At 42.5% G+C, this 22,198-nt stretch overlaps 3 protein-coding genes across 6 annotated transcripts; 1 reads left to right on the forward strand and 2 right to left on the reverse strand.

Annotated features, from left to right (window-relative positions):
* Positions 1-779: 779 nt before the first annotated feature.
* On the reverse strand, positions 780-4,793 carry c9h5orf34 (chromosome 9 C5orf34 homolog). Of its 2 annotated transcripts, XM_034596822.1 has the most exons (12): positions 4,658-4,793; positions 3,736-3,950; positions 3,567-3,656; positions 3,240-3,479; positions 2,777-3,039; positions 2,624-2,695; positions 1,933-2,053; positions 1,686-1,777; positions 1,524-1,602; positions 1,359-1,447; positions 1,215-1,261; positions 780-1,076 (listed from the first exon to the last, which is right to left on the reverse strand). In XM_034596822.1, exons 2-12 carry the CDS (start codon positions 3,937-3,939, stop codon positions 895-897), a joined length of 1,479 nt encoding a protein of 492 aa, XP_034452713.1. In that variant the 5' UTR covers positions 3,940-3,950; positions 4,658-4,793; the 3' UTR covers positions 780-894. The 2 variants fall into 2 exon arrangements, with proteins under 2 accessions (XP_034452713.1, XP_034452712.1); XM_034596821.1 differs by lacking the exon at positions 4,658-4,793 and having other exon boundaries at positions 3,736-4,013.
* rnf34a (ring finger protein 34a) lies at positions 4,757-9,965 on the forward strand. Its single transcript, XM_034596823.1, is given in 9 exon segments — positions 4,757-4,904; positions 5,462-5,680; positions 6,561-6,941; positions 7,493-7,555; positions 7,901-8,102; positions 8,304-8,333; positions 8,840-8,881; positions 9,509-9,675; positions 9,677-9,965. Coding segments are annotated over 9 exon segments (1,131 nt in total). The 5' UTR covers positions 4,757-4,898; the 3' UTR covers positions 9,698-9,965.
* A 2,149-nt stretch (positions 9,966-12,114) lies between these two features.
* On the reverse strand, positions 12,115-22,198 carry kdm2ba (lysine (K)-specific demethylase 2Ba). 3 transcript variants are annotated; one of them, XM_034596820.1, is made up of 10 exons: positions 22,045-22,198; positions 18,707-18,931; positions 18,246-18,389; positions 17,394-17,480; positions 16,761-17,039; positions 15,823-16,640; positions 15,459-15,622; positions 15,193-15,354; positions 14,633-14,851; positions 12,115-13,412 (listed from the first exon to the last, which is right to left on the reverse strand). In XM_034596820.1, exons 1-10 carry the CDS (start codon positions 22,096-22,098, stop codon positions 13,231-13,233), a joined length of 2,334 nt encoding a protein of 777 aa, XP_034452711.1. In that variant the 5' UTR covers positions 22,099-22,198; the 3' UTR covers positions 12,115-13,230. The 3 variants fall into 3 exon arrangements, with proteins under 3 accessions (XP_034452711.1, XP_034452708.1, XP_034452709.1); XM_034596817.1 differs by having other exon boundaries at positions 16,761-17,048; XM_034596818.1 differs by having other exon boundaries at positions 16,761-17,048; positions 18,707-18,928; positions 22,045-22,196.

Genomic DNA, 22,198 nt, shown 5'->3' on the forward strand with positions numbered 1-22,198 from the left:
TCATCTGAACTGGTTCTGCAGAGAATTTAAGGAATGTGATCAGATGCTTTTATCATGACACTAACAGCTCACTCTTTGTCAAGTGTTCCTTTAGGTTTTAAATGAACAGGGGTATAACACAAGGCTGCCCAATTCCACCATCACTCTTGTGAGTAGACGCAGGACAGTGAGCCATTGAGTGTCATAACAAACCAAATAGATAATACAGCTTTGACTTTAAAAAATTTGACTTAAAGCTAATGTAATTACACATATATTTTTTAAAAGCATCTTGTTTTCATCCGAACTTGAGAAAATGCAATTTCTTTAATGAGCTATTCATGACTGCCATCTTGTGGCAGCATATGGTACCCACATTATACTACAGTCAAGTATTTTGAATTTCTTATTTCAAAAGATGCTGAGTTCAGGGAAACTCTGAACATTTGGAGCAAAATTCTAAATGTAAATCAAGATTAGACAGATGGATATTATAAAAAATGTTTAATGTCCCATGTCTAAAAAAGCTATAAAGACCATTAACACATTAAACTTTTATCACATCTGGAATAGAAAACCTCATTTGGAGACTCTACATTGAATATGAGAACGAATGGTTGTTTGTCTCTGTATGTTGACCCTGTGATACGCTGGTGACCTTTTCAGAGTGGACCCCCCACCTCCCCCCGAATGTCAGCTGGGACTGGCTTGGTATTCAATGAGCATTACATCTGTGGCAACAACATTTTATTGGTCCAACTTATCAAAACCATGAAAAAAAAAACAGAGATGCATATGTCATTTTTTATGTTATTAGTGATTTTATGCAAGTGTTGGTACATAACGGTTAAACTGCGTTACATCTTCCCAGTGAAGCCCAGACGCAGGGGTTTCTGCTACTTTTCCCTCACTCCGTCAAGTCAGTGTTGTTGCAGACACGAGAGCATCAATCTCCTGTATGGCCTTGGATGTCCTCTGAAGAGCTTCAGCAATGGAGCTCTCACTCACTGGTTCATGAGTCCCCTCCTCTGCAGAAGGACATTTCTGCTCCACACATGCTTTCTCACCTCTTTGCAGGTGGCTATTCTCCAGAAGAACTGAACACAGGGTGTTAAAGTGCATAACAAAGGTATTGCCAACATAAACATGGGTAATATGTAAAATCTCACAGCAACAAAATAAATTGCTATTGTGTGAATCGCTCTTTGTGCCGTCGTCTGAGTGCTGAAGGATACAGTTGAACCGTTGTATCTTCTCCACTTCTGCAGCTACAATATCTGACCTGAAGGACATGGAACAGATCACATTAGACACATAACAAAGTATCCAACTCACAATCCAACAAATACCAAACGAGCGACCAGAAAAATAAAACTCACAGGTTTTCTTGTCTCTCTGTAACAATCATTTGATGCTCCACAGGTGCAAGATTTCCTTCAAGCACTGCAGGTTTAGAAAAATGTCTGCCCTGCAAACAAAATACCATATTAAATATATTTTAGAAGCTGGAATACTGTGGAAATACTGTAGATATGAACAACTACCTCTATGGTCCCTTGCAAGCAGCTGAGTGTTGCAGGGAGCGTCAGCGATTGTTTGGCCTGGTCATAGCAGGTGAGGATCCTTTAAAACAATGACGTGATGGTCGGAGACTTAAATAAAATAAAGCGATGACATTGATCTGACCTTTATATACGGTTCCTCACCTGCTTGCACGATTCACAATAGAGCATATGGAGTAGGCCTGTCCAACTACATCTGGTGGAAGGTTATTCAGATGGTATGATATCTCTTTCACCTGCGAAATAGACACAAACAAATAAGTTTTCCTTGTGCATTTATGGAAAAATTAAAGAAACTCTATTGGCTTTGTGTTTAGCTTCCATATCAACAACGGGCCATTTTTAATACAGTGGATCAGACTGTATGAAAGCTGCATGATGAAAGACTTACCCGCCCTGACTGGAGCTCAGGGCGGTGATGGGTAAAATAAGTGTTGAGGACACCGTTAGAACGGACCACTGATCCATCTCCTGGAGAAACCTCCATGACTGCGACAGCTCCACTCAGTATCCTGCACAAGAGACAGGTGCACACACAGTCACTGTGTAGCTATACACGGGATTCGTAAATGAGAAAAGTTAAGGTAGAACAAAAATAACACTTTAAACACCTAAGTGTGATAAAATGCACCGCTTGTTGTTGCCTTTACAAAATCAAGTAAAGCTGAATGAAAAACATATTTTGCATATCTCCTATCACATACACTCATTTCAATGCTTCTTTTGTTCAAAGTAAACTACTGTCTTATAATTATAATATTTCATTATTATAGCATCTAATTCATAATAGTTCATAATTGTTTGTATTATACAACAAAGTACTTCACAAGAGGAAAACAATGAAATAAAGAATTATAATAAATAAATAAGTAAATAAATAAATACAAAATATATTTATTTAAAGAAGGGATTTAAAAGCAGTAAGAGATGAAGCATTTCTGATCACAGCTGCAATGTCATTCCAGAGACCATACTGCAAAGGCATATGCTTTTTGTTATGTTACATTTGGAGTGGTGGTGCTCTTTCAGAGATAAACAAATTAATATAGCTCTCTAAGGATCATGAAATCCTGCACATCTACCTGTAGGTGACTCCTTGACACCACATCACTTTCATCAGCTCTGCTGGAAGGTCCTCATCTTTACTCTTCCACCTTAAATACATGAGGCCAGAAGCCCAAATCAGTCACTGAGCATCAATAAATAATGCACAACATGCATCTTAATCAGCAAACCTGTGTCTGTGAGGGGACAGACATGTGAGACCCAGTGCCTGAGGTAGACAAGACCTTCTCTCTTCACTAGATATGTCAGACATGTTTATTTTCCTGTCTGCTTGGGCAGAATAACCGGATCCAACCGCTGCGACTTCTTTAGGTTGGGAGACACGCGTCGTCCAGTGGTGGAGAGCTAAGGAGAGAGGGTAGCGCCACATGGGGGCATAAGCAAAGCACGAGTGATGCTGGACCACTGTGGTGGATTGGTACATCGTCCCTGGCTGGGAAGAGAAGAGACGAGAAAGGAAATAGTTCATCAAAGATGAGACGTAAGCAGGAGAATGTGTTTAAGAAGCATGACCTTTGTCTGAGAAGGGCTGACAATCAGAGAACAACTGATCTGACTGACTCATCCCCTCTGCTTCCTCTTCTCAGATCAACCTCTTTGGTCTTTAGTGGTCTGACAGATCAGATCTCTTACATGCTGCTGCCGGCTCGCCCTGCGATCCGCTTCCCTGCTGAAACTCTCCGCACTCTGCTGATGATTCTGAAACTGGCTGAGTCTGCACTGGAACTCGATGGAGAATTCTTCTCCTGAGGGCGACAGCATCAGCGTAGCTCGTCCCTCCTCAGACCGGATGATGGTTTCACCTCCAGGCCCGAGCTCAGCTTCACAGGAGGAGAACTCAGGCCACATCACATCCGAGTCAATACTGAAAGACTGCGGGTAGAACATTCAGATGGCAACATGATTCAGACAGCAGCGATTTGAGGGACCAACAGTGGGATAGGAAGTGGTGTATGGTACCGTCTTGTGTTCAGCAGGGACGAGTTCCTGTGGCAGGTATGGTCGACTTGCATATTTATTCCTAAACGCCAGAGCAGCTGTCATCAACTCCTGCAAAGTGACGGCAGCACGTTGAATACACGGAGGTCAGCTGTTGTAATGCAGAGAATAGCCTGGTCCTGACATGTACCTTGTAGGAGCTGATGGTGAACCTCGTCCTCTGGCGGACCCTCTCTCTGGGCTGCAGAGGATGCAGGGAGGGGTCGGAGGCTTTCACCAGCAGGAACTCACCGCCGCACGGGGACACCTGTAACTGGGATCCGTTCACGTAGCGGACATCCACCGACTCGTCCTCAAACAGGATCATGGAGCTGACACTGGGGTCGGTCTCCATCTTCAAACTACCTGGACAAGAAACGCGCTGAAAGTCAAAACACCGTGATGACGCGTCAGTCAACGTCATCACGTGGAGACGGTTGTTGTTGTTGGCGCGCTCGCAGAGAGGGAGAAAATCGTACCGGAAGTGCGTTATAATGTTAATAACTTATTGACTGTACATTGTATCACTTTTTTTTTTGTTTGATAACCACATTCTTAACAACCAGCGGTACAAACAAGAAATAGATTTAATGTTGATATACTGTGTTTAACTTCATCTAACTGTGCAATTCTGTCAAACTCTATATATTTTATATTTTTTTAATTTCTACTTATTTATCACTTTTACTATCCTTTCGGCTGCTGTAACGCGATAAATTCGGCTATAGTGGGACAACTAAATGAATATCTTATCTTAATTCAATGCCATAATTAAAAAATAATAAAGAAACAAATAAATAACTTGATAATATTTAAATGAGTAAATGCCAAAATAATACATACATTCATAATAAATACATAACAAAACCGTTTGGTGGTGATATAGGCTTTCGTATATTTCTACATTTATTTACGCATTTATTATATGTAAAGTCACTTATTTATTTATTTATTTATTTTTATGAGATAATGACAATGAGATAATCTGATCTCATTGTGCTAATACTGACAGCAAAATGTTTTTTTAAATGTTATTATTGATTCAAATGATTCAAATATTTAATAGCCATTACCTCAGTTCTTCATGTGACCTCTGGGAGGCAGCAACACAGCGCAGCACAGCAGCGTCCAGACTCTGTCAGCATCAGGGAGCAGTAGAAGAAGAAGCCAGTCGCTGAGCTCGGACTCTGATCTCAGTTCTCACCGTGAAACCGAGACTCGTCCAGTCAGTTCAGATAAAGAAGTGACGCTCCCATCTGCGATGTTTAACCCGCCAGTCGGTTCCTCCACAGCCACAGACACGCCGGAGCTGCAATGAAGGTGCGTCTGTCCTCTTTACGTAACCTCCGCTCCTCTTTGAGCTCTGCTTAGCATGTAGCTAGCAGCTAACGTTAGCTATGCATCGCCAAGCATCTCGTCGCTGTGTCGGGAGCTGCCGTCTGCTAATGGTCAAAACAGCCCCTCTGACAGCTGTCAGCCAGCTTCCACCTGACACTGATGTTAAGCATGAATTTAGTTGAATTTTTATTCTTGAAGATTTTGCTCAGTTGTTATTTTATGCTGTTTTGCAACGTAAACGTTCGACAGTTTCGATACACACTCTAACGATGCATCGCGCTTAGTGTGGTAGTGTTGTGGCAGCTGGAGAAGCCTCGTCCTCCTGCCTGCACCTAGTTTCTGTTTGTTAAACTGCTAGTGTCTGTCACCTCATCTATAATGAACACTCTTATGGTGTTTCTATTCAAAGAGCTGGGCTTGTTTCTGTGGTCACCATTTGTTAACATGTTGTTGTCCGTGTCCTTTCAGTATCTAAAGCATCACCAAGATTCATGTGAACATAGCAAATACTCAAGTCAAGGTGTTCTGTGACTTGTCAGGCAGGGGCCTCGTCCTTGTGGGCTTCATGCTGTGGTCTGCTGAATGAAGTCATGGGTACAGGGGCCGTCCGAGGCCAGCAGCCGGGGTTCGGGGCCGGTGCTGGACCCTTCAGATTTGCACCCAGTGCGGGATACTCCACATACCCGCCCACCAGCTCAGGGAGTCCCAATCCTGTATGCAAGGCCTGTGGCCAGGCCTTCTCGGTCTTCAGGAGGAAGGTAGGTGCTTGGATGATCTGTGCCAGTAGAAATGAATTGATCTGCTGACTTAATGAGATTGAAAAAGCTGCATGTGTGGAAGCAGATGAAGATATTAAATAAATACTTAGGAGTATGAATTACTTACTGTGTTTTGGCTGTTGGAAACTGAGCAATCAAATTTTTGCAGAGTAGATTAAGTGCATGTTTTTATGCATGTCTACATTTGTAATGCTGCCTGGCCAGTGGACCTAAAACTAGGGCTGAAGTTAGTCTGTGATAAATCACTCTCTTTTTGAATATATCCCTGAATATTTTAAATTGTAAAGCAGTTCAGTTGAAACTGAGGCTCTGTGGAGCTAAAATTAATTTAGCTGTTATTTTAATTCACACCCAGAGGCGACACGTTGTTGTTGTAATCACTGTGCCATTCTAGAGACAGATGGACAACATACTGGTTCTGTAATATCATCTTCACTGATGATCCAGTGGCTCAGAGGTCTCATTCTGTCTGAACCTTATGCTGCACTCCATCATCGTGCCAGTCTAATCCCATGTCTTGCATTTATTACTATTTGATGTTTGTCACGTAAAAGAAATGAGCTGCCTCCTGTTTCTGTGCCTGGAGAGGTAGAGCAGATGTGAGTGACTCAAAAATGCAGGAAAGGTCTACTGGCATAGATATTCCAGTCAATCAACAAGACTGTTTTCTTATTTATTCTATAATGTCACAGGTTAGTGAAAATAAAATAAAAAACATATACAAATGAAGGGCAGATACATTTGTTAATGTTTGATGTATCCTGATGATGACAGGGATTTTTGGCCGTAATGCGTCGTAGAAAATTCAAAAATCTCCTCATTTACATCATCTTGGTTCCTCTCTCTGTTTTTTTCCTAGTATATTTGCTGCGACTGCAAGAGGAGCTTCTGCTCGCTGTGCTCCGTGCTTCAGGAGAATCTGCGCATTTGTGCCACATGCCATTTGCTGAAAGCCACAGCCTTTCAGCGCCCTCGGCTCATGCGTCTACGAGTAAAAGACCTGCGGCAGTACTTGCTGCTCCGCAACATCCCCATCGATACCTGCAGGGAAAAGGATGACTTGGTGGACTTGGTGCTCTGTCATCAAGGCATTGAGGAGGAGGAGGACCCTGACACGGGCAGCTTGCACTCACGTTCCCTGTATACCCCTTCTACCACACAATCTGCCTCTGAGCTGTCCGCTTTTGTCACCTCTCAGGAGGAACCGCTCAGCAGGAGTGATAGCTCTGATACCAATCAGGTCAGGACCAACTCATAACCTACACCACAAATCGACCAAATATTTGTAATTTTCTGCTGAGAAAGTTAAGATTTGTTTGGCCTGTAGGCATAACAGTTACATTAACAAGAGTCCACAGTTCATTAGGTTAATTCTGCAGATCTTAAGAGTCCTTGAATTGATGGCATAATGCACTGTTTGTTGAGCTGCTATAAATGAATAATAAGGAAGCACTTAACTTCACTATAGACAATTACGTTTCGTTAACCAACTAATTGGAAACTGAGTTGGATGCTAGAAAGCAGAGAGGCAAAAGGTAAAAGAGAGAACAAGAAGTTCTGCAACTGGCAATGAAAGGGGAGCTCGTCTCCAAGCAGCCAGGATCCACTATAAATACTTGTACTTGGCCTGCTTAGGGAGCAGTAAGCTTTTCTATGAATGGAAGGGAGGAGGCATTGTTCCTCCTCAGGTATCAATGGCTGAAGAGTGTCTAATCCTAATCCTTAGCTAACTGGCTTGCTCCTTGTATGTAGTACATTCTAATGGTTGTTGTTGCTGTTGTTGTGTCGCAGGATATAGGTGACGCAACGTCTGTGTCTCTCCTCAACGTGGATCCCAGTGAACACACCCCTGAGGTGATCATATTTTTATTGATGATTTTGAAATCATTTATATGGGACAGACACATTTCATTTCTGTTGCTGAATGTTAATGTGCAAGAAAACCAATGTAAGGGCTGAGAATGAGATGCTAAGGCTAAGAACCTTTTGGCTGGATCTGTAACCACTTTCTCCCCTGCAGCAAAAACTGCAGTGTCTGCAGATTGCGGAACTCAAAATACTTTTTCAAATTTTCAAACTTAAATTAAAAGGTGTTTTTTTTTTTTTACATAAAAGCATTAATAGAATAAACAATCTAAAATGTTCAGGTTAAAATCCTGAATCTTTTAATAGTGTATTATTGGTTTTCTGGTGCTTTAGGTGAGTCCTCAGACGCGGCGTCGGGCCAGAGCGTCGCTCTCGGACATTTCCAGCTTGAGGGACATAGAGGGCCTGTCCGTCAGGCAGCTGAAGGAGATCCTGGCCAGGAACTTTGTCAACTATTCAGGGTGCTGTGAGAAGTGGGAGCTGGTGGAGCGCGTCAGCAGACTGTACAGAGAGACGGAGAAGAACAGGAAATCATGTGGGTACTATGAACCGTGAATAAATACTGTGTATAGAGTTGACACTGATTTCTTATGTATTAGTTGATAGCTATGAAAAAGCATGGCATTATCTATTATAGTATGTATGAAGCCAAGTAGAAAACAGATTGATATAAATATTTACCCCTACCATGTACTTCCTGTGCACCTGGTGATTGACTGATTTGTGTCCCTTGCAGTGGAAAAAGACAGCAGTACTGTAACCACAGGTAAGCTGTCACCCATCTGTTTGAAATGTCCTAGATTTTTAACCTCAGAAACCTATTACCTTACTTCTGATGATATTATATCCTGTAGGTATTAGGTAGGGGTGTAACGGTACATGTATTTGTAACGAAAGTTCAAAACCTTACTATCATTTCAAACATTTTCTCTGAACCCAGCTCAACCGGGTAGCGTATACACACTCTAATAACAAATGGCATAGGTGTTTGTATAGCAGCCTATAAGTGGCCCCACTCTTTAGTGAGAACACTGGTTTTCGCTCTACCAAAAACATACCGAACAGTGACCTCAAAACACTGAGGTACATACCAAACTGTGATTTTTGTGTTCTGTTACGCCCCTAGTTAATAATAATAATAAAAAAAAAAAGAATAATTTGACTTACCTACACTGAACACACGAAGACACAAGCAGAATCATTTCAATGAGTTTATTCGCCCAGAATGATGATGAAATGTCTCTCGCTTGCTTTACTCCTCCCACATTAAAGTGGTGGCCTTCCCCCCTCCCATCTGCAACGGTGCCATCGGAGGTAAGGCTTATGGATTCCTTGCCACCGTTGCCATGGTCACACTTAACCATCTCGTGGTCCGCCTCTCCATTGTGTGAGCAGTGTCACATCTGCATCACATCTGTGCTCGTTGTGAACCTGTTCTCATTCGCTTCCCCCCCCCCACCTTTCTTTTTAAATCCCTACATGTGCCCCTCCCTCCCTGTGGAATGGCATTTCCTGTGAAGGCTGATTTTATTGAAAATGAATTTTCACTTATCCCACTAAGAACTTTAATTTAAACGTTTTAGCTAAGCCATGCTCCAGGGAACATTGATCCACCATGGGGTCGCTCTCATAAGGTCACGTGTTCAACGTGTGGAGCTAATTATACTGAGAGCTGCAGTATGTTAGCCGTGTACATTCACTCTCTTACCAGCACGTCTCCAGCGATAAAGGCTGTGTGGTTGTCATAGAAACATCTTGACACATAACCACAGCAGACGTTGACATTTTTCAGGTGATTGTGAGCGTGACCTGCCCAAGATAAGGCACGCTGGATAAAATGAGTGGATTTGCCTCCACAGTGCATGAAATGTCACGGTTATTCTTCACTGTGTTCAAAGCAGTTTCTCAACATTTGCTGTGACCGCTCTCTGTCCCTTGTAGACGGCGTGAAGGGTCCACTGACGACCCAGGACGACAACCTCTGCAGGATCTGCATGGACGCATCAATCGACTGTGTTCTTCTGGAGTGCGGTCACATGGTCACCTGCACCAAGTGCGGCAAGAGGATGAGCGAGTGCCCGATCTGCAGGCAGTACGTTGTGAGGGCCCGTGCACGTCTTCAAGTCCTAATGCACTGCAGCGCCGCAGCACGTGCTTCAGAGTTGCAGCTCCGACTGAGACTGTACCTTAACTCAGCCATGCAGCTCACAACCTTTGAATCCCCAAAAGACTCATTTTTGTGGATGTCTCATGTTTGTATTGACATTATTTGCACATTAAGAGAAATGTGTTTTTTATTAAGAATTTGACTCTTGCTTTCACCAGTGGGCAGAGCGTTAGGCTCATACCCTCTTGTGACTCATTCCTCAAGTAAACATATCTATAATCTGTGCTCATTCCTAAGTGTCAGTTTTGCTTTTCTTACAATTTTTCAACACAAAGAATGTGAGGCACTCGGCAACATGCAGCCTCGTTTTAACACAACTCATCACCCTCAGATCAGCCTATGAACTGTAGCTGGCCCTCAACTCTGAGTGTTCTTTAGAGCACTTCTCTTTTACAACTGCTGCAAGGGAATACATATCTTAGTAACACTGAGGACAGACACACACTGAACCTGAGCACAGGAGAGTTAGTTGCCAAATAATGGGTCACACCCAACGCTCACCCATTGTCTTTTCCCTCGTCGACTGTGTGGGCCAGTGTGTGACTGTTGGTTGTTTGAACAGAAAGCACTTTGTTCACTCTCTGTGTGTGTGTTGATGCACCACTGCTCACAAACTGCAAACCAGGAGCAGAGGCTGAGGTAGCGCGTGTTTTTATTCAAGTCAGTGTGAAAAGAGAAGTAGAAATCATTGAGCTTGTGTTTGCTTTTCAAGTTAAACTCTTTCCCAGCCCACAAATGAGCAGGTGAGGATTCCGATGACTGCTGATGATGAAGACTTATGATGAACTTGACATTACATTTCTTTTATTATCTTCACTGATTTGCTTTTAAAAATATGTTATTGTGATGCATGACATGTTGAAATGATCATGCAAACTACATTACACTACATTACATTACATTACATTACATTACACTACATACATTACAGCAATACAGTAGTTAACCTCCTCTGCCGTCACCTCTGTCCTGTCTCTGCACTTACATGGAGACAGGACACAACAACCGGTGCTAACTCATCCCTTCATCGTTTACCGTTTTCCAGCTGAACTGTGGATGTGAAACTGAATGTTCTTTTTGTCGCCGTGTTTTGTCGGGAGTGGAATGAAGTGTCTTAATGCTTTTCAGTTGATTCTCTCTCATGTAGGAGTAATATATTGAACTAACTATTCAAAGATATAGCGCGAGTTAACGGACACCTGTGGTATAGAAAGTATATAGAAATAATGCTAATGTACATTTGCATATATTGACTCATATGAGATGTGTATATATATCTATATTTTTTTCCATTTGATTTCAAATTGAGTAATCGGAGATTGTGGGATTGGGTTAGTTTATTATTACAGAGTTATGTTTAATCTGCATAGGTTTGCTTGAACTCTCTGTCCCTCTTGAACCAGAGCATGACAAGAACCCAAACCCCTTCGACGCTGGTTATGTTATATTCCACCATCTTCTCCAGCTGCAGAGCTCTATTTCCTGGTTTTACATTCCCCTGCTCATTTTAGCCGTATCCGTCTCTCTACTGTACCCACACAAATTCAACGTTGCTGCTATTACAGTAAAGATGTCCCCCTACAATCATGAAGAGGAGCAGGTTGCACTTTTAGTTTAGTGAGGGTATATGTGTGCAAGGTTTGTCTTTGTATTTGGGAATGTCAAACTTTTTATTTTGGTAATTAAAGATTTAAATAAAAATTCCGTTTTTGTATTCATGCATAACATACAGTGTCCCTGCATTACCTTGGATCGTGTGATAATTGACATCAAACAAAATATTTTTGGGCAACAGAGGAATTTGTTTTTAAGGGGGAACCCCCCACCCACATTTTCTGGTTTTAGCTTGTGACATTTAAACCATGTCATTTGAGGTTTGAGACAAAACTATTAAAAAACCTCACATTAACTGTGTGGTGCATTTTACATTTTAAATTAAACTGGCAATCAATAGTTATTACCTCCTCCAAGGCCTTAATAGTCCCCTTATGTAACCACGTTTAAATTCACTAGATCCTGATTTTGATTTAAATCTACACATTTCACACACTCACAAATATACCCTAAACTTTACAGATTTTTTTTCATCAAGATCCCTGGATTATTCTGAGAAATCAACAAAAATGTTGAATGCCATTACTTGCAATGTTAAAAAATACAGTAAACTGCTCCCTGATTAATACATTGACTGATATAAAACATTCTTAGGGGTTCTTACCTCACCCACACCACATCCTTCCACCGAGTTTCTTGGTAATACAACCCCCTTGGCGGAGGTGATAAGTCAAAAAATTAGGGAACCATTGCTAAACATGCATCAGAAGTTCACAGACATCTCTAAATTTCATCAGAATATATAAATATCAAACTGGAGACTCAATGTTGATACAAATGAGATACTTTTAATGCATTTTTAGCACTTCAGTTTTTGGATTTACAAATATAAACATCACATTCACTTGAGGTGATAAGATTACAGCACGACACCCAAAATACACAAAACACCTACTGTATGGAGGTTTATTTCACCTTTAAAATGTTTGCAAATGAGTTATTTGCAATGGTCTTATTTAGATACTTATATAGAGAACCAGATATGTGGGGTTGACCGCATTACTGAAAGTCAGTGTGAGGTGAGTCACTTGTTTACTGTGACTGTCAAATTCTGGGTGTTAAACCCACCAAGTGTGTGCTGCAACAGACTCAAACCCACCCACCCCCAACCCCATAAATTATTTGCAAGCATTATTTGACCCCGCTCAGTGAGACCTCTGTGTCAAACGACTAAATTAATGAATAAATACAAACTGTAATAAAAAAAAAGAAACAATAAATTAATGTTGAAATGTTGATGAAAAACCCATCCAACACCAACACTTAACAGTTCATAGAAGTATTTAGGAAACTGAAGACATGAGGGTGTAACAGGAAAATGAAGTTTGTTCTCTTATTCTTGATATACATTCTAAATATTTGGGATGTTTTTTAATGACAATTTAGTCAGATATTTATTACTGTACATGTTTTTTCTCTCTGATTCTGATAAATTACACTGATGTCAAATACAGATTTTGGCACAAAGGAGACACCGTCGTTTGAAGGCAAACGGAGGAAGGGGACATGTTTCAGTTCACGTCTCACAGTCTCTCTGTGATATTTAGCTCCTGAGACACTGTAAACTCATGAAATGATGCTCGTATAAAAATACTGGGTTTCCAAATATTTTAAGATTAAAAATAAACAACCCAACCGTCAATTACAAGCAACGTCTTTATAAAAAGTACAATCTGAACACAAATACATGCATGCCGTTTGTCCATCCAGTGAATGTATATCACCTTCTAATGAGTCCATCTCAGGTCTCTGTCCACAAATGTGTCTCTTTTAGTTGACCGTCAAACTGAGCCAGAGACTTATCATAGGGATCGGTCCAGAAAACAAAATTGTTCCATTAAGTGCAAAGACAGTTTTTTGATCATTGTTTTTCCGTTGGGAACTAGCTTGTCTTCTGCAGCAGTTTCTCCTCTTTCAGTCTGAACGGCACGCTCACAGACATCTCTGCCATGAACCTTTCGCAGGCCATCTTGGTCACCTGCTTGCAAAAGCGAAGGTCTATCTGACAGATGCTTCCACACCGCTTGAAAAAGTTAAGGGAATGGTCTGTGACGCGGTTACAAACTGAAAAGAAAACGAAGAAAACAAGAGTCAGTCACAAGCCTCATACTTAAAAAGGGATGTGCAAGTTATTCTCGTCTTTTTCTTGAGGAGAAAGGTACAACATCTCAAAGAGAATGTACATTATTTAAATAAATAATCTTTGATGCCTCCTAATTTGAAATGTGTCAGCATTTAAAAAAATTAAAGTTTTGAGCCTAAAAAACACCAATGTGAGACACAAGTGATTTATTATTTCAAAATGTCCAGCAACTAGGTTATGTTTTCAACCCCATCTGTTGATTTGTTTGTCAGCAGGATTAAGACAAAACTACACTGTGATTTTCCACAAAATTCTGTGAAATGATGGGACACAGACCAAGACAGAACCCGTTAAATTTTTGGGGCAGATCCAGGATTTTTAGTGGCGTGAAACCAATAAGTGTTTGCAATTTGTTGCAGCTTAATTAAATTGAAGGGGACGGTTGGGCGTTGACAGTGGTACACACTCTAATGAGTGCCTTTCAAATATTCACTCTTTTTTCTGGTGTAAGCTCAATTAATTGGTGTTTTTTTGATTCTAGGAGTGTCAGAATGTAAATGCTTTGAGCAATGAAGTGCACCTCACAGCATTCAGGTTATTATGGGGTTAAAATCAGCTGTGATTTACCTTCTCTACTTTCAATTTCTTTCATACAACAACACTCCCTCTGCAGTTGCCACACGAACACTGTGTTCAACAGCGAGGGCACAGCCTGTTTTCTGTTGCTCCTGCCAAAGGTAGTTAGTTAGTTAGTTAGTATCCCAGGTAGTAAACTATTAATTTGTAACCTTAGGCTGCAATTGAAGTACAATCTCTGGAACAGCATTCTTTTACATGTCTTTTGGAAGATAGTTTACATGTCATGGTAGAAATAGTCCAGATGTAAATATGAGATAAAAGATGGGTTCATTTGATTAATTCTATATACCTTTTAAGTTGAGGATTAAGTTACCTATTTGCTCCAAAGTAAAAGCCTTAACACAGGTCAGTGGTTTCATAATCTGTTGCTGACTCGGTGTTTACTGGGGATGTACCTCCCACAAACTGAACACTGGGAAAAGCAGAACAAGATAAATCTGGATTCCCTAAAAAACCGCCCAGCAAAAGCTTCTGGCTTCATACTGTGTCAGATCTGTATGTTATTTACAACCCAGCAGCTCCTGTAATCGTGCCTGTGTATTCCTAAGCTCCCGTTTCTCACCAGACAGGTTGATTTCTGTTAGAGAGTCTCTGGTCGTGGTCCCTGCTGCTGTCAGTAGGTTGACTGACTGGTCGTTGATGTGGTTGCAGTAACTCAGGTCCAGCCTGGACAGCAAAGGCATCTGCCGACTGACGAGACGTAAAGATGTGTCTGTGATGTCCAGCCCCGCCAGCCGCAGGGTCTCAACATTCCGCAACTTGCAGCGGTTATCCAGTTGACCTGTCAGTCAGTCACAGAAAAATATCACACATCAGTTTTGGTCAACAGGTTCAGGATAAACTACAAGGATATGTGCAAGAAGTCCCTCACAATATGTTCTGCAGTAAACGTCCTTTTTAAAGTCTTTGGAGACCAAAGTAAACCACTACGATTAAGTCGAGCCACTCTCTCATAAACTATTTTATTGCTATATAAGGATTCTAACCATTACATTATCAAAGGAGTGGCTAATTTAAAGTTGCATTGTTGAACAATTCTATTAAAATAAGTCACAAAACAGGGAATGTGGTGCACTCATACAGTAAAGTTGCACTTGTGCTTTGTTGGCCCTCTGAGTTTACCTGGTCTGTTGTCTGTGGGGGGTGAGAGGAGGTCCCTCATCTGTGCATCTTTAAGTCCCTCCACCCACTGGACATCCAGGGTGCGCAGCAGAGGGCAGCTGGAGGTGCAGAGCGCAGACACAGCAGCCCAAGAGCACCCAGACAACTTTAACACTCGCAGACCTGAAAGACACAGCAGCGCTTTGAAGTACAGATACAAAACAAGTGAAACAAACAAGATAATTTTTTTCTTGTTAATAGATCAGGAATCACTCAAAGTTGTGTACCTGGCAATCGATTGATCAGCCAGCTTAATTGTTTCTTGGAAATATTTGTCCAGCTGAGGTCCAGGTAAACTGGCTGTCGGCGGATAACCCCACTCAGCATGAGTGGAGTGATGGAGGTGCAGCGGTTCAGATCGATCTTTGTCCACAGTCTCTTATCACAACACCTAAACATCAGACACACAGGTTTGTGTTGCATGTTAGGTCTTTGTGTTACTCTCTCAAAGCACAGAACCCAAATCAATAAGCTACCATTGCTCCCTCATGCTTAACAAAAGTAAAACATTATTGCATTCTGTGCAGCAATTTTTTTCTTTCTGAAATCTTCTTTGAAATGTAGAGTATAAAAATGTTAATATGAATTTACCATCTGTTCCATGTCTTGCAGACTCTCATGCAGACACACAGCTCCTGGTGTGTGAGGTAGCGAAAGATCTTCATCCAGATCTCACGCTGTATGATGTGCATTTTACTGTCTTTAAGAGGCAGTCTGTCGGGAGGCGGACTGATCGGAGGGGGGCGAATGACGTGCCGCTCCATTTGGACACACTTGGGTGGGGAGCGTGGCGGCACCGGGCGGTTGGTCGGCGTGCTCCGGTTGAAACCTAGTGGAGTGATCTGACTCGGGTAGAAGTGCCGCAGCTCCCACGGGGTCCCGTTCATCTCTTTGGTCTTGAGGTGTGGCCTCTGATCCCCAAGTTCATTACCGTTGCGGAACAACCTCTTGGGCTCCTCGTTTTCCGTCTCTGGCTCCACCTTCAGGGGTTGGCGGTTCTCGTTCGCCAGGCAGTCCTCCGTCTTCTGGATTTCCTGATTCAGTGCTTTGCTCAGTTCTCGGCTCAGCTCCCTGTTAGGCAAACGCCGCTTGCGGCGAGCTTTAGGACGCGGACCTTTTTCCTGGGTCTCACTTCCACCCTCACTGCTGGGGCCTGCCTGCGGAGAGCTGCTGTGAGACTGGTCACTGTCTCCAACAGGCGTTTTAATGCAGGGATTCAAAAGTTCATTCTTTGAGTCCCTGTCAGCCCCTTCTTCTTCAGCTTCTCCTAATCGCCGTTTCCTCTCTACACCAATCCGGAATTGAGGGTCCCTTCCTTCTTCGTCTTCTTCCTCATATGCGTCTTCGTCCTCCTCTTCTGTTTTGATATGGTGCAGAAGTTTGGAAAAATAAGGGTCATCTGACTTTTCCTGTTGAACAAAAATAGCATGATTACTTTGGTACAAGTGGAATTACCCACAAACACATTTACTGTGTTTACAAAAAAAGACAGAAAAATATAAATCAGTCACGCTGTGAATAATGCAAACCTTTTTCCTCACACTGAGATCGTCCTCATCATCATCATCAAACAGCTTCCTCTTCTTCCTCAGTTTGTCCTCAGGCCTGGGCCTGGGCAGGCTGCTGGGAGAGAGTAGTGGCGGCTGTCGGTGTAGAGACTCCTCGGGTCTGTACCTGGGCGTCTCCTCTCTGTCTGTTCTCCTCTTGGCTCCAGAGGACACGTCTCCCTCCTCCTTCACAGGCTTCTGTTCCCTCAGCAGAGAGCCGGGGAGGTTGGAGGCGTACTTGAAGCCTGGGCCCCTTTTTTGCTTCAATACCAAAGGGGACAAAATTGCGAGACAACTTTATACCTTTAGCCTAGGGCGACAAGATAAGCTGTGCTACAATTCTGAGGTTTAATACAGTAATCGCTGAAACCAAAAGTGGTTTCCTGCTTCCGTGTCAAACACAGTCACATGTGAAATACTTTCACAAACTAGAAAAGTATAAACAGGAAGTGGCAAACTAAAAACACACATACTCAGAATAACAAAACAACTCTTTTAAACTGTATGAATTACCAAATCCAATCTGTATAAGTAATTGTCTTGTGACTGAAAATACTTCCTGAACACACTGTTACTTAATATTAACACTCTGACTCATACACATTTTGCACTCACTTTTCCACTTTTCCCAGCGTGGTTGCATTTGGGACATTCCCAGCAGTTGGGGAGTTCATCGTTCACCACCCCCGACGCGTCGCTCACCTGACAAATCAACAAGGAAACAAGCCAGATTTTCAACAAGAACAACGAGTTTTAAAAAGGATTCCTGTGTACAGTTTAACACAAACTGTTGGAGGGAAGTGAAAGCGAACACTGTGATGTGGTGCCTGTTAGGCAGGTCAGCTTAGTTTAACCTCAGCCTTAGTCAAAACACAGACTCCTGCTTCACGCATTCAATAGAAAAGGGAAGTAGACTCCTACTTTAGGGTCTTGAATATGGAAATCTAGACGGCTGTAGTGTCTGAATTATATAATATCTAAGTTGTTGCTGCAAAACAACTAGACAGTTCATGTTTGAAAAACTGGTTTGACCAAGCCGATACTAGCAACAACCTGTTGTGTTTTTTATATAACAGCTATAAACAGGGTGTGTGCTGCTTTACATTTTGTTTTGCCTTTATCTCAAGCAATGTTTTAGTAAAGAGATACATTCACACGCCCTTTTAAAAAGGTAATGAGCTCAACTTATCTCATTACGTGAATGTTCTCAAAGTCCTCAAACATGATATTGTCATACCTGAACCATAAAAACCACTGAGTCACATACAACTGATGAGTGTTCAGAGTTGTGTAAACCAAACTATTTCCATTTACCTTCAGTGACTACAGTCCTATCCTCTGAGTCACTCACATTACGTTTCTATGACCTGGCAATACTGGCCCACTGCTTTATAACAGATGAGTCGCTATGTGAATGACTTGACTGAGGTGGAGCTTTTCCATTGTTCCCAGCCTGACCCTCCATACCTTGAGGCAGTTAGGGTGGACGATCTCGTTGCAGATGGAGCACTCCATCAACATAAAGTTGAACTTGTCCTCCTCTTCCTCCAGTGTGTCCTCCTTGCCGGCCTCTTTACACACTACACACACCGCCGTGTGAGGCAGGACGGGCTGCATGAATTAAGAACAGACAAAAATAATAGGAATAAATACATTAAAAAAGGTTCAGTTTGTAGGCTTTAGGTGAAAGGGATCTATTGGCAGATATGGAATATAAAATAATCCTTGTGATGATTTCACTAGTGTGTAATTATCTAAATTGTATTATTATTAAAATTGTTATGCAGCGAATTACTTTATATTTACACCGGGAGCGTGTTTACAATTCCTGAAACTGTCCTCAGACCTTTTTATGGAAAAATCAGGTGAATGCTTAAACACTATAAATATTAATATTAATATCTACCATTCTCCTACTACTGACTCACCGCAATGCATTGTCTCATAATGCAGGACTGCTTCATGCGCCCCGGCCCTCCGAACTTCTTCATGTCTTTGCAGAAGTGACACTCTCCACACTCGGTCCGCAGACATGCCTCGCACTTTCGGCAGCGCGTCCTCCTGCGTCTGGCGCCGGACGAGCTGCGGTTGGACGGCAGCTTAACGGCTGACGTCGTCCCCATCTTGGGCTTTGGCCGGTTGGCTGCCCGCTGCTGGAAGACAAATAGAGAGACTGAAAGTGAGATTAAGATGAGAAAGTTCAGAGACTTCCTCTCGGGGGGGGGAACACAAATTTGTGCTGTCTCATCCATTGTGACAAGGATCTTTGAGCAAGATAATGCAACATGCTAAGTCAGCTTATATATATTGAGCTACTGAAGCAGAAATTGTTTTGGGTCATATTAGCCAGTCCAACAAAGATTAAGGTGGAAATATCTGTCAGGCTCAAACAATCATTTAGATTTTTGATTAATATTATTACATTCTCAATTAACACATTCATTCAAAGACAGAAATTCTCAGTTTATAAAGATATAAATCAGCAAATAACAAAAAATTGTTACCTATAACAAACAAGTTCTAATTAATTATCAAAATAAAAATAAATATGATTGGAAAATAATTTTTAGTTGATCAGGTAATCGATTAACAAATTAGTTAAGCTGTAAATATTAGCATCTAAAACAGCAAAGAATGAAACGATGGAGGAATTTATCCGATGTAAACCTGCCCCTCGGCTGCCGCTTCCTGAGCTCTGACATTTGTGAGAATCACGCCCATGTACTGTATGTGTGACTCATGGGAGTAAATGAAAGAGAAGGTAACATGATGATTAAACTCTTAAAAATGTGCAAGGGAGAAGACGCAGCAACACCCCCACACACACACATGCACACATACACACACAGCATTTAGCTTTTTGAATCAATGACCCCAAATTCAAATTTGTGATTTTCTCACATTTATTTTTAGTCTCTTTCCTGTTGCCATGGTAGGATTGTGCAGCACATTGAAAACAAGACAAATCATAGACCATTACATGGGTTCTTGTTCTAGCAGGAGAGGTTACCTTGGCAACACATTTGCCTTGCTGGTGGCAACTGTTTGAATAGATGAGTGCAAGAAAGTGTCATCTATTAATATAAACTACTCGTAGTATCTACACACAACCCACACACTACTCATTAAGTGGCTATATGAGCAACTATCACTGTTCAAATGTATGATACATGAGTATTAAAAATACCCTTCAAGAGCATGTTGATTGAATTTGTGCATAGCAATGCTAGAGAGCTACCGGCAGGTTGAACAGGTAAAACACTGGGAAGAGAGAACAAGACATTCCATCAAGCCTAATGATGATATGTCCTGCAAAGAGATGAGAACCTGCTCTTAAATGTTATGTGGGGGGAAAAAACTGCCTTCTCAGCAGGTCATTAATGTTTCCCTGATTTAGTCAGAACATGTTCTTTCATGTTTACCCAACAAACTGTTCTTCTTAGCACCTCGGGAGGGTTTTGGAAAGAGAGGTTAAAGGAAAACTATAACTTTAGATTGTGGAGTTTGTTTACAACTGAATATTTTTCTCAAAAACAATATGCTGGTCTTGGCCGGCTGATGCTGATTTAGCATTTAATCAAAACACAAAGGCAGATTTCCATAAAACCATCTGACTACCATGGAAATATGGAAGTGACACGGGTGACATCACAGAAAGAACTGCTGCTGCTGCTGCTTCTGTGACTGTCAACTTCAGAAACTGCTTTTTAAGTCCAGCTGCCTCATGATTTCCCCGTTGTCTTACAACTGCTTTCTTAACAGAAAAACCGGAGATCAGGTTTGCAGCGCTTCTGAACACAGTGTCTGATGAACTAAGTGCATGCTCCTTCCACTCCCTGAACAATCTCTGACCTCAACCTGGCTACTTTATGAGGAGCTGATAGTAAATGAGGCTACAAACAAATGGAACCAGCCCGGCCCACTGTGCAGAGCATGATCCCCAAAGCAACTATCACCTGACCCGTCTTTACTGTAACTCTCTGCAGTACTATGTCAGGAATTTGGGATTGGTTTCTGAGGCCTGAGAACAAAAACATGGCCTATATTCTGAGCACAGTCTTCTGACCCAGGCTTCAGCGTGGATTTCAGTGGTGGTGGTGGTGGGGGGGGGAGTCACAAGGCTCACATCATCTGCTGCTCATGTACAGTGGGGTCCTTGACACAAATTTTAAAAAAAGTGTCTCTCCAACAATGTGTCACAACGGAAGAGGTCAAAACAACCCTGTGTCTGTGATGAGGAACCGTTAATGGGTGGTGTGGGTATAAACATTGTGTAAGCACAAGGAGCTGGCTCTCATGTCAACACTTCTCATGTTTCTCCTGAATAGTACAGGCCAAGTGACCAGTGGAGGCTTTTGCAATATCCCATAAAAGGTATTTTCGAAACTAAACATGCCGTGGACCCCAATACAGATGGATCTGATTTTATATAAGTTAGTCCTATAGGAGTGGGACCTCTGGACAGAATCAACAGCAACATGTGGACAAAAAAACGTGAAAAACATGTGGACCAGAAACTGTTGAAACTAAACCAAATCAGACTTTTTGCCGGGGTCACTGGGACCCAGTTCGGGAACCCAACAGAAAGTAGAGCCACTTCATTGTTCCAGCTCCCCATCCCCCTCCTCGGCCCCTGCTCCCACAACATGTAGCCTAAAGCCTTCTTAAAGACACAGAGTGGTGGGGCAACTTTAACAAGTGTGAGGACACTGATCGCCAAAAAAATGCTTTCCCCAGGAAGAGACGTGGAAGGACGGGAGCAAATCACAGCTTTAGCTAGCATGTAGGTGTGTTAGCCGTGCAGCTAGCAGGAGGTCAGTGAGGCTCCGGGCACGGACAGGAGTCTGTGAAGTTCAGGGCATGGAGGTGCTCAGTGTGCTCAGAGGTGGTCACAACAGAAATGGGTCAGTAGCGGTGAAGCATGACAGATGGTGCCCGGGGAGGAGGAGAGGACGCGGCGTGTTTTGAGCGCTATCAGCTCTGATGCCTAGCTCCATCTAACCCCGTGTTATCTGTGTTAAATGTCCAGCCAGCGGCTCCTCTCTGGAACCGGGCTAACGTTTATAAAACAGCGTTCTCCTCCTTCCCTCCACGCGACCACAACACAGGAAGGGGCAGCGGGCTGAGAACCGCACGATAACCTGAAGCCAGGGAAGGAGAAAACACGCCATTCAGCTCCCACACGGAGCTTTCAGCCACACGGCACATCGCGAACACAGGACAGGCAGCGCAGAGGGGTGACGGTATGAAATGTAGGAGCTCTGACCTGCTCGGACTCTGAATCATATTCCTCATCGTCTCCGCTCAATGACAAGGCCATGGCTCCTCTGTCTCATCGTTTGTGGACGGCACAGAAAACTAACATGGCTGAACGCGGCTCCCGCAGCTCCGCCCTCCCCGCTCCTCACGGGCAGCTGCTA

The sequence above is a fragment of the Hippoglossus hippoglossus genome, chromosome 9 (assembly GCF_009819705.1).
Source record: "Hippoglossus hippoglossus isolate fHipHip1 chromosome 9, fHipHip1.pri, whole genome shotgun sequence".
In the NCBI taxonomy this organism is placed as follows: domain Eukaryota; kingdom Metazoa; phylum Chordata; class Actinopteri; order Pleuronectiformes; family Pleuronectidae; genus Hippoglossus; species Hippoglossus hippoglossus.

Excerpts from the sequence above, each read along its gene's own strand:
- kdm2ba (XM_034596817.1), bottom strand. The coding sequence starts at position 22,098 with ATGGCCTTGTCATTGAGCGGAGACGATGAGGAATATGATTCAGAGTCC. Across the intron at positions 17,049-17,393 it reads ACGCTGGGAAAAGTGGAAAA|GTATTGAAGCAAAAAAGGGG; the intron begins GTGAGTGCAAAA and ends TTGTCCCCTTTG. Across the intron at positions 15,623-15,822 it reads TGCAAGACATGGAACAGATG|GTGTTGTGATAAGAGACTGT; the intron begins GTAAATTCATAT and ends TCTGATGTTTAG.
- c9h5orf34 (XM_034596821.1), bottom strand. The coding sequence starts at position 4,008 with ATGACGTTGACTGACGCGTCATCACGGTGTTTTGACTTTCAGCGCGTT. Across the intron at positions 2,054-2,623 it reads TGTCAAGGAGTCACCTACAG|GATACTGAGTGGAGCTGTCG; the intron begins GTAGATGTGCAG and ends TCTCTTGTGCAG. Across the intron at positions 1,448-1,523 it reads GCTTGCAAGGGACCATAGAG|GGCAGACATTTTTCTAAACC; the intron begins GTAGTTGTTCAT and ends TTTTGTTTGCAG.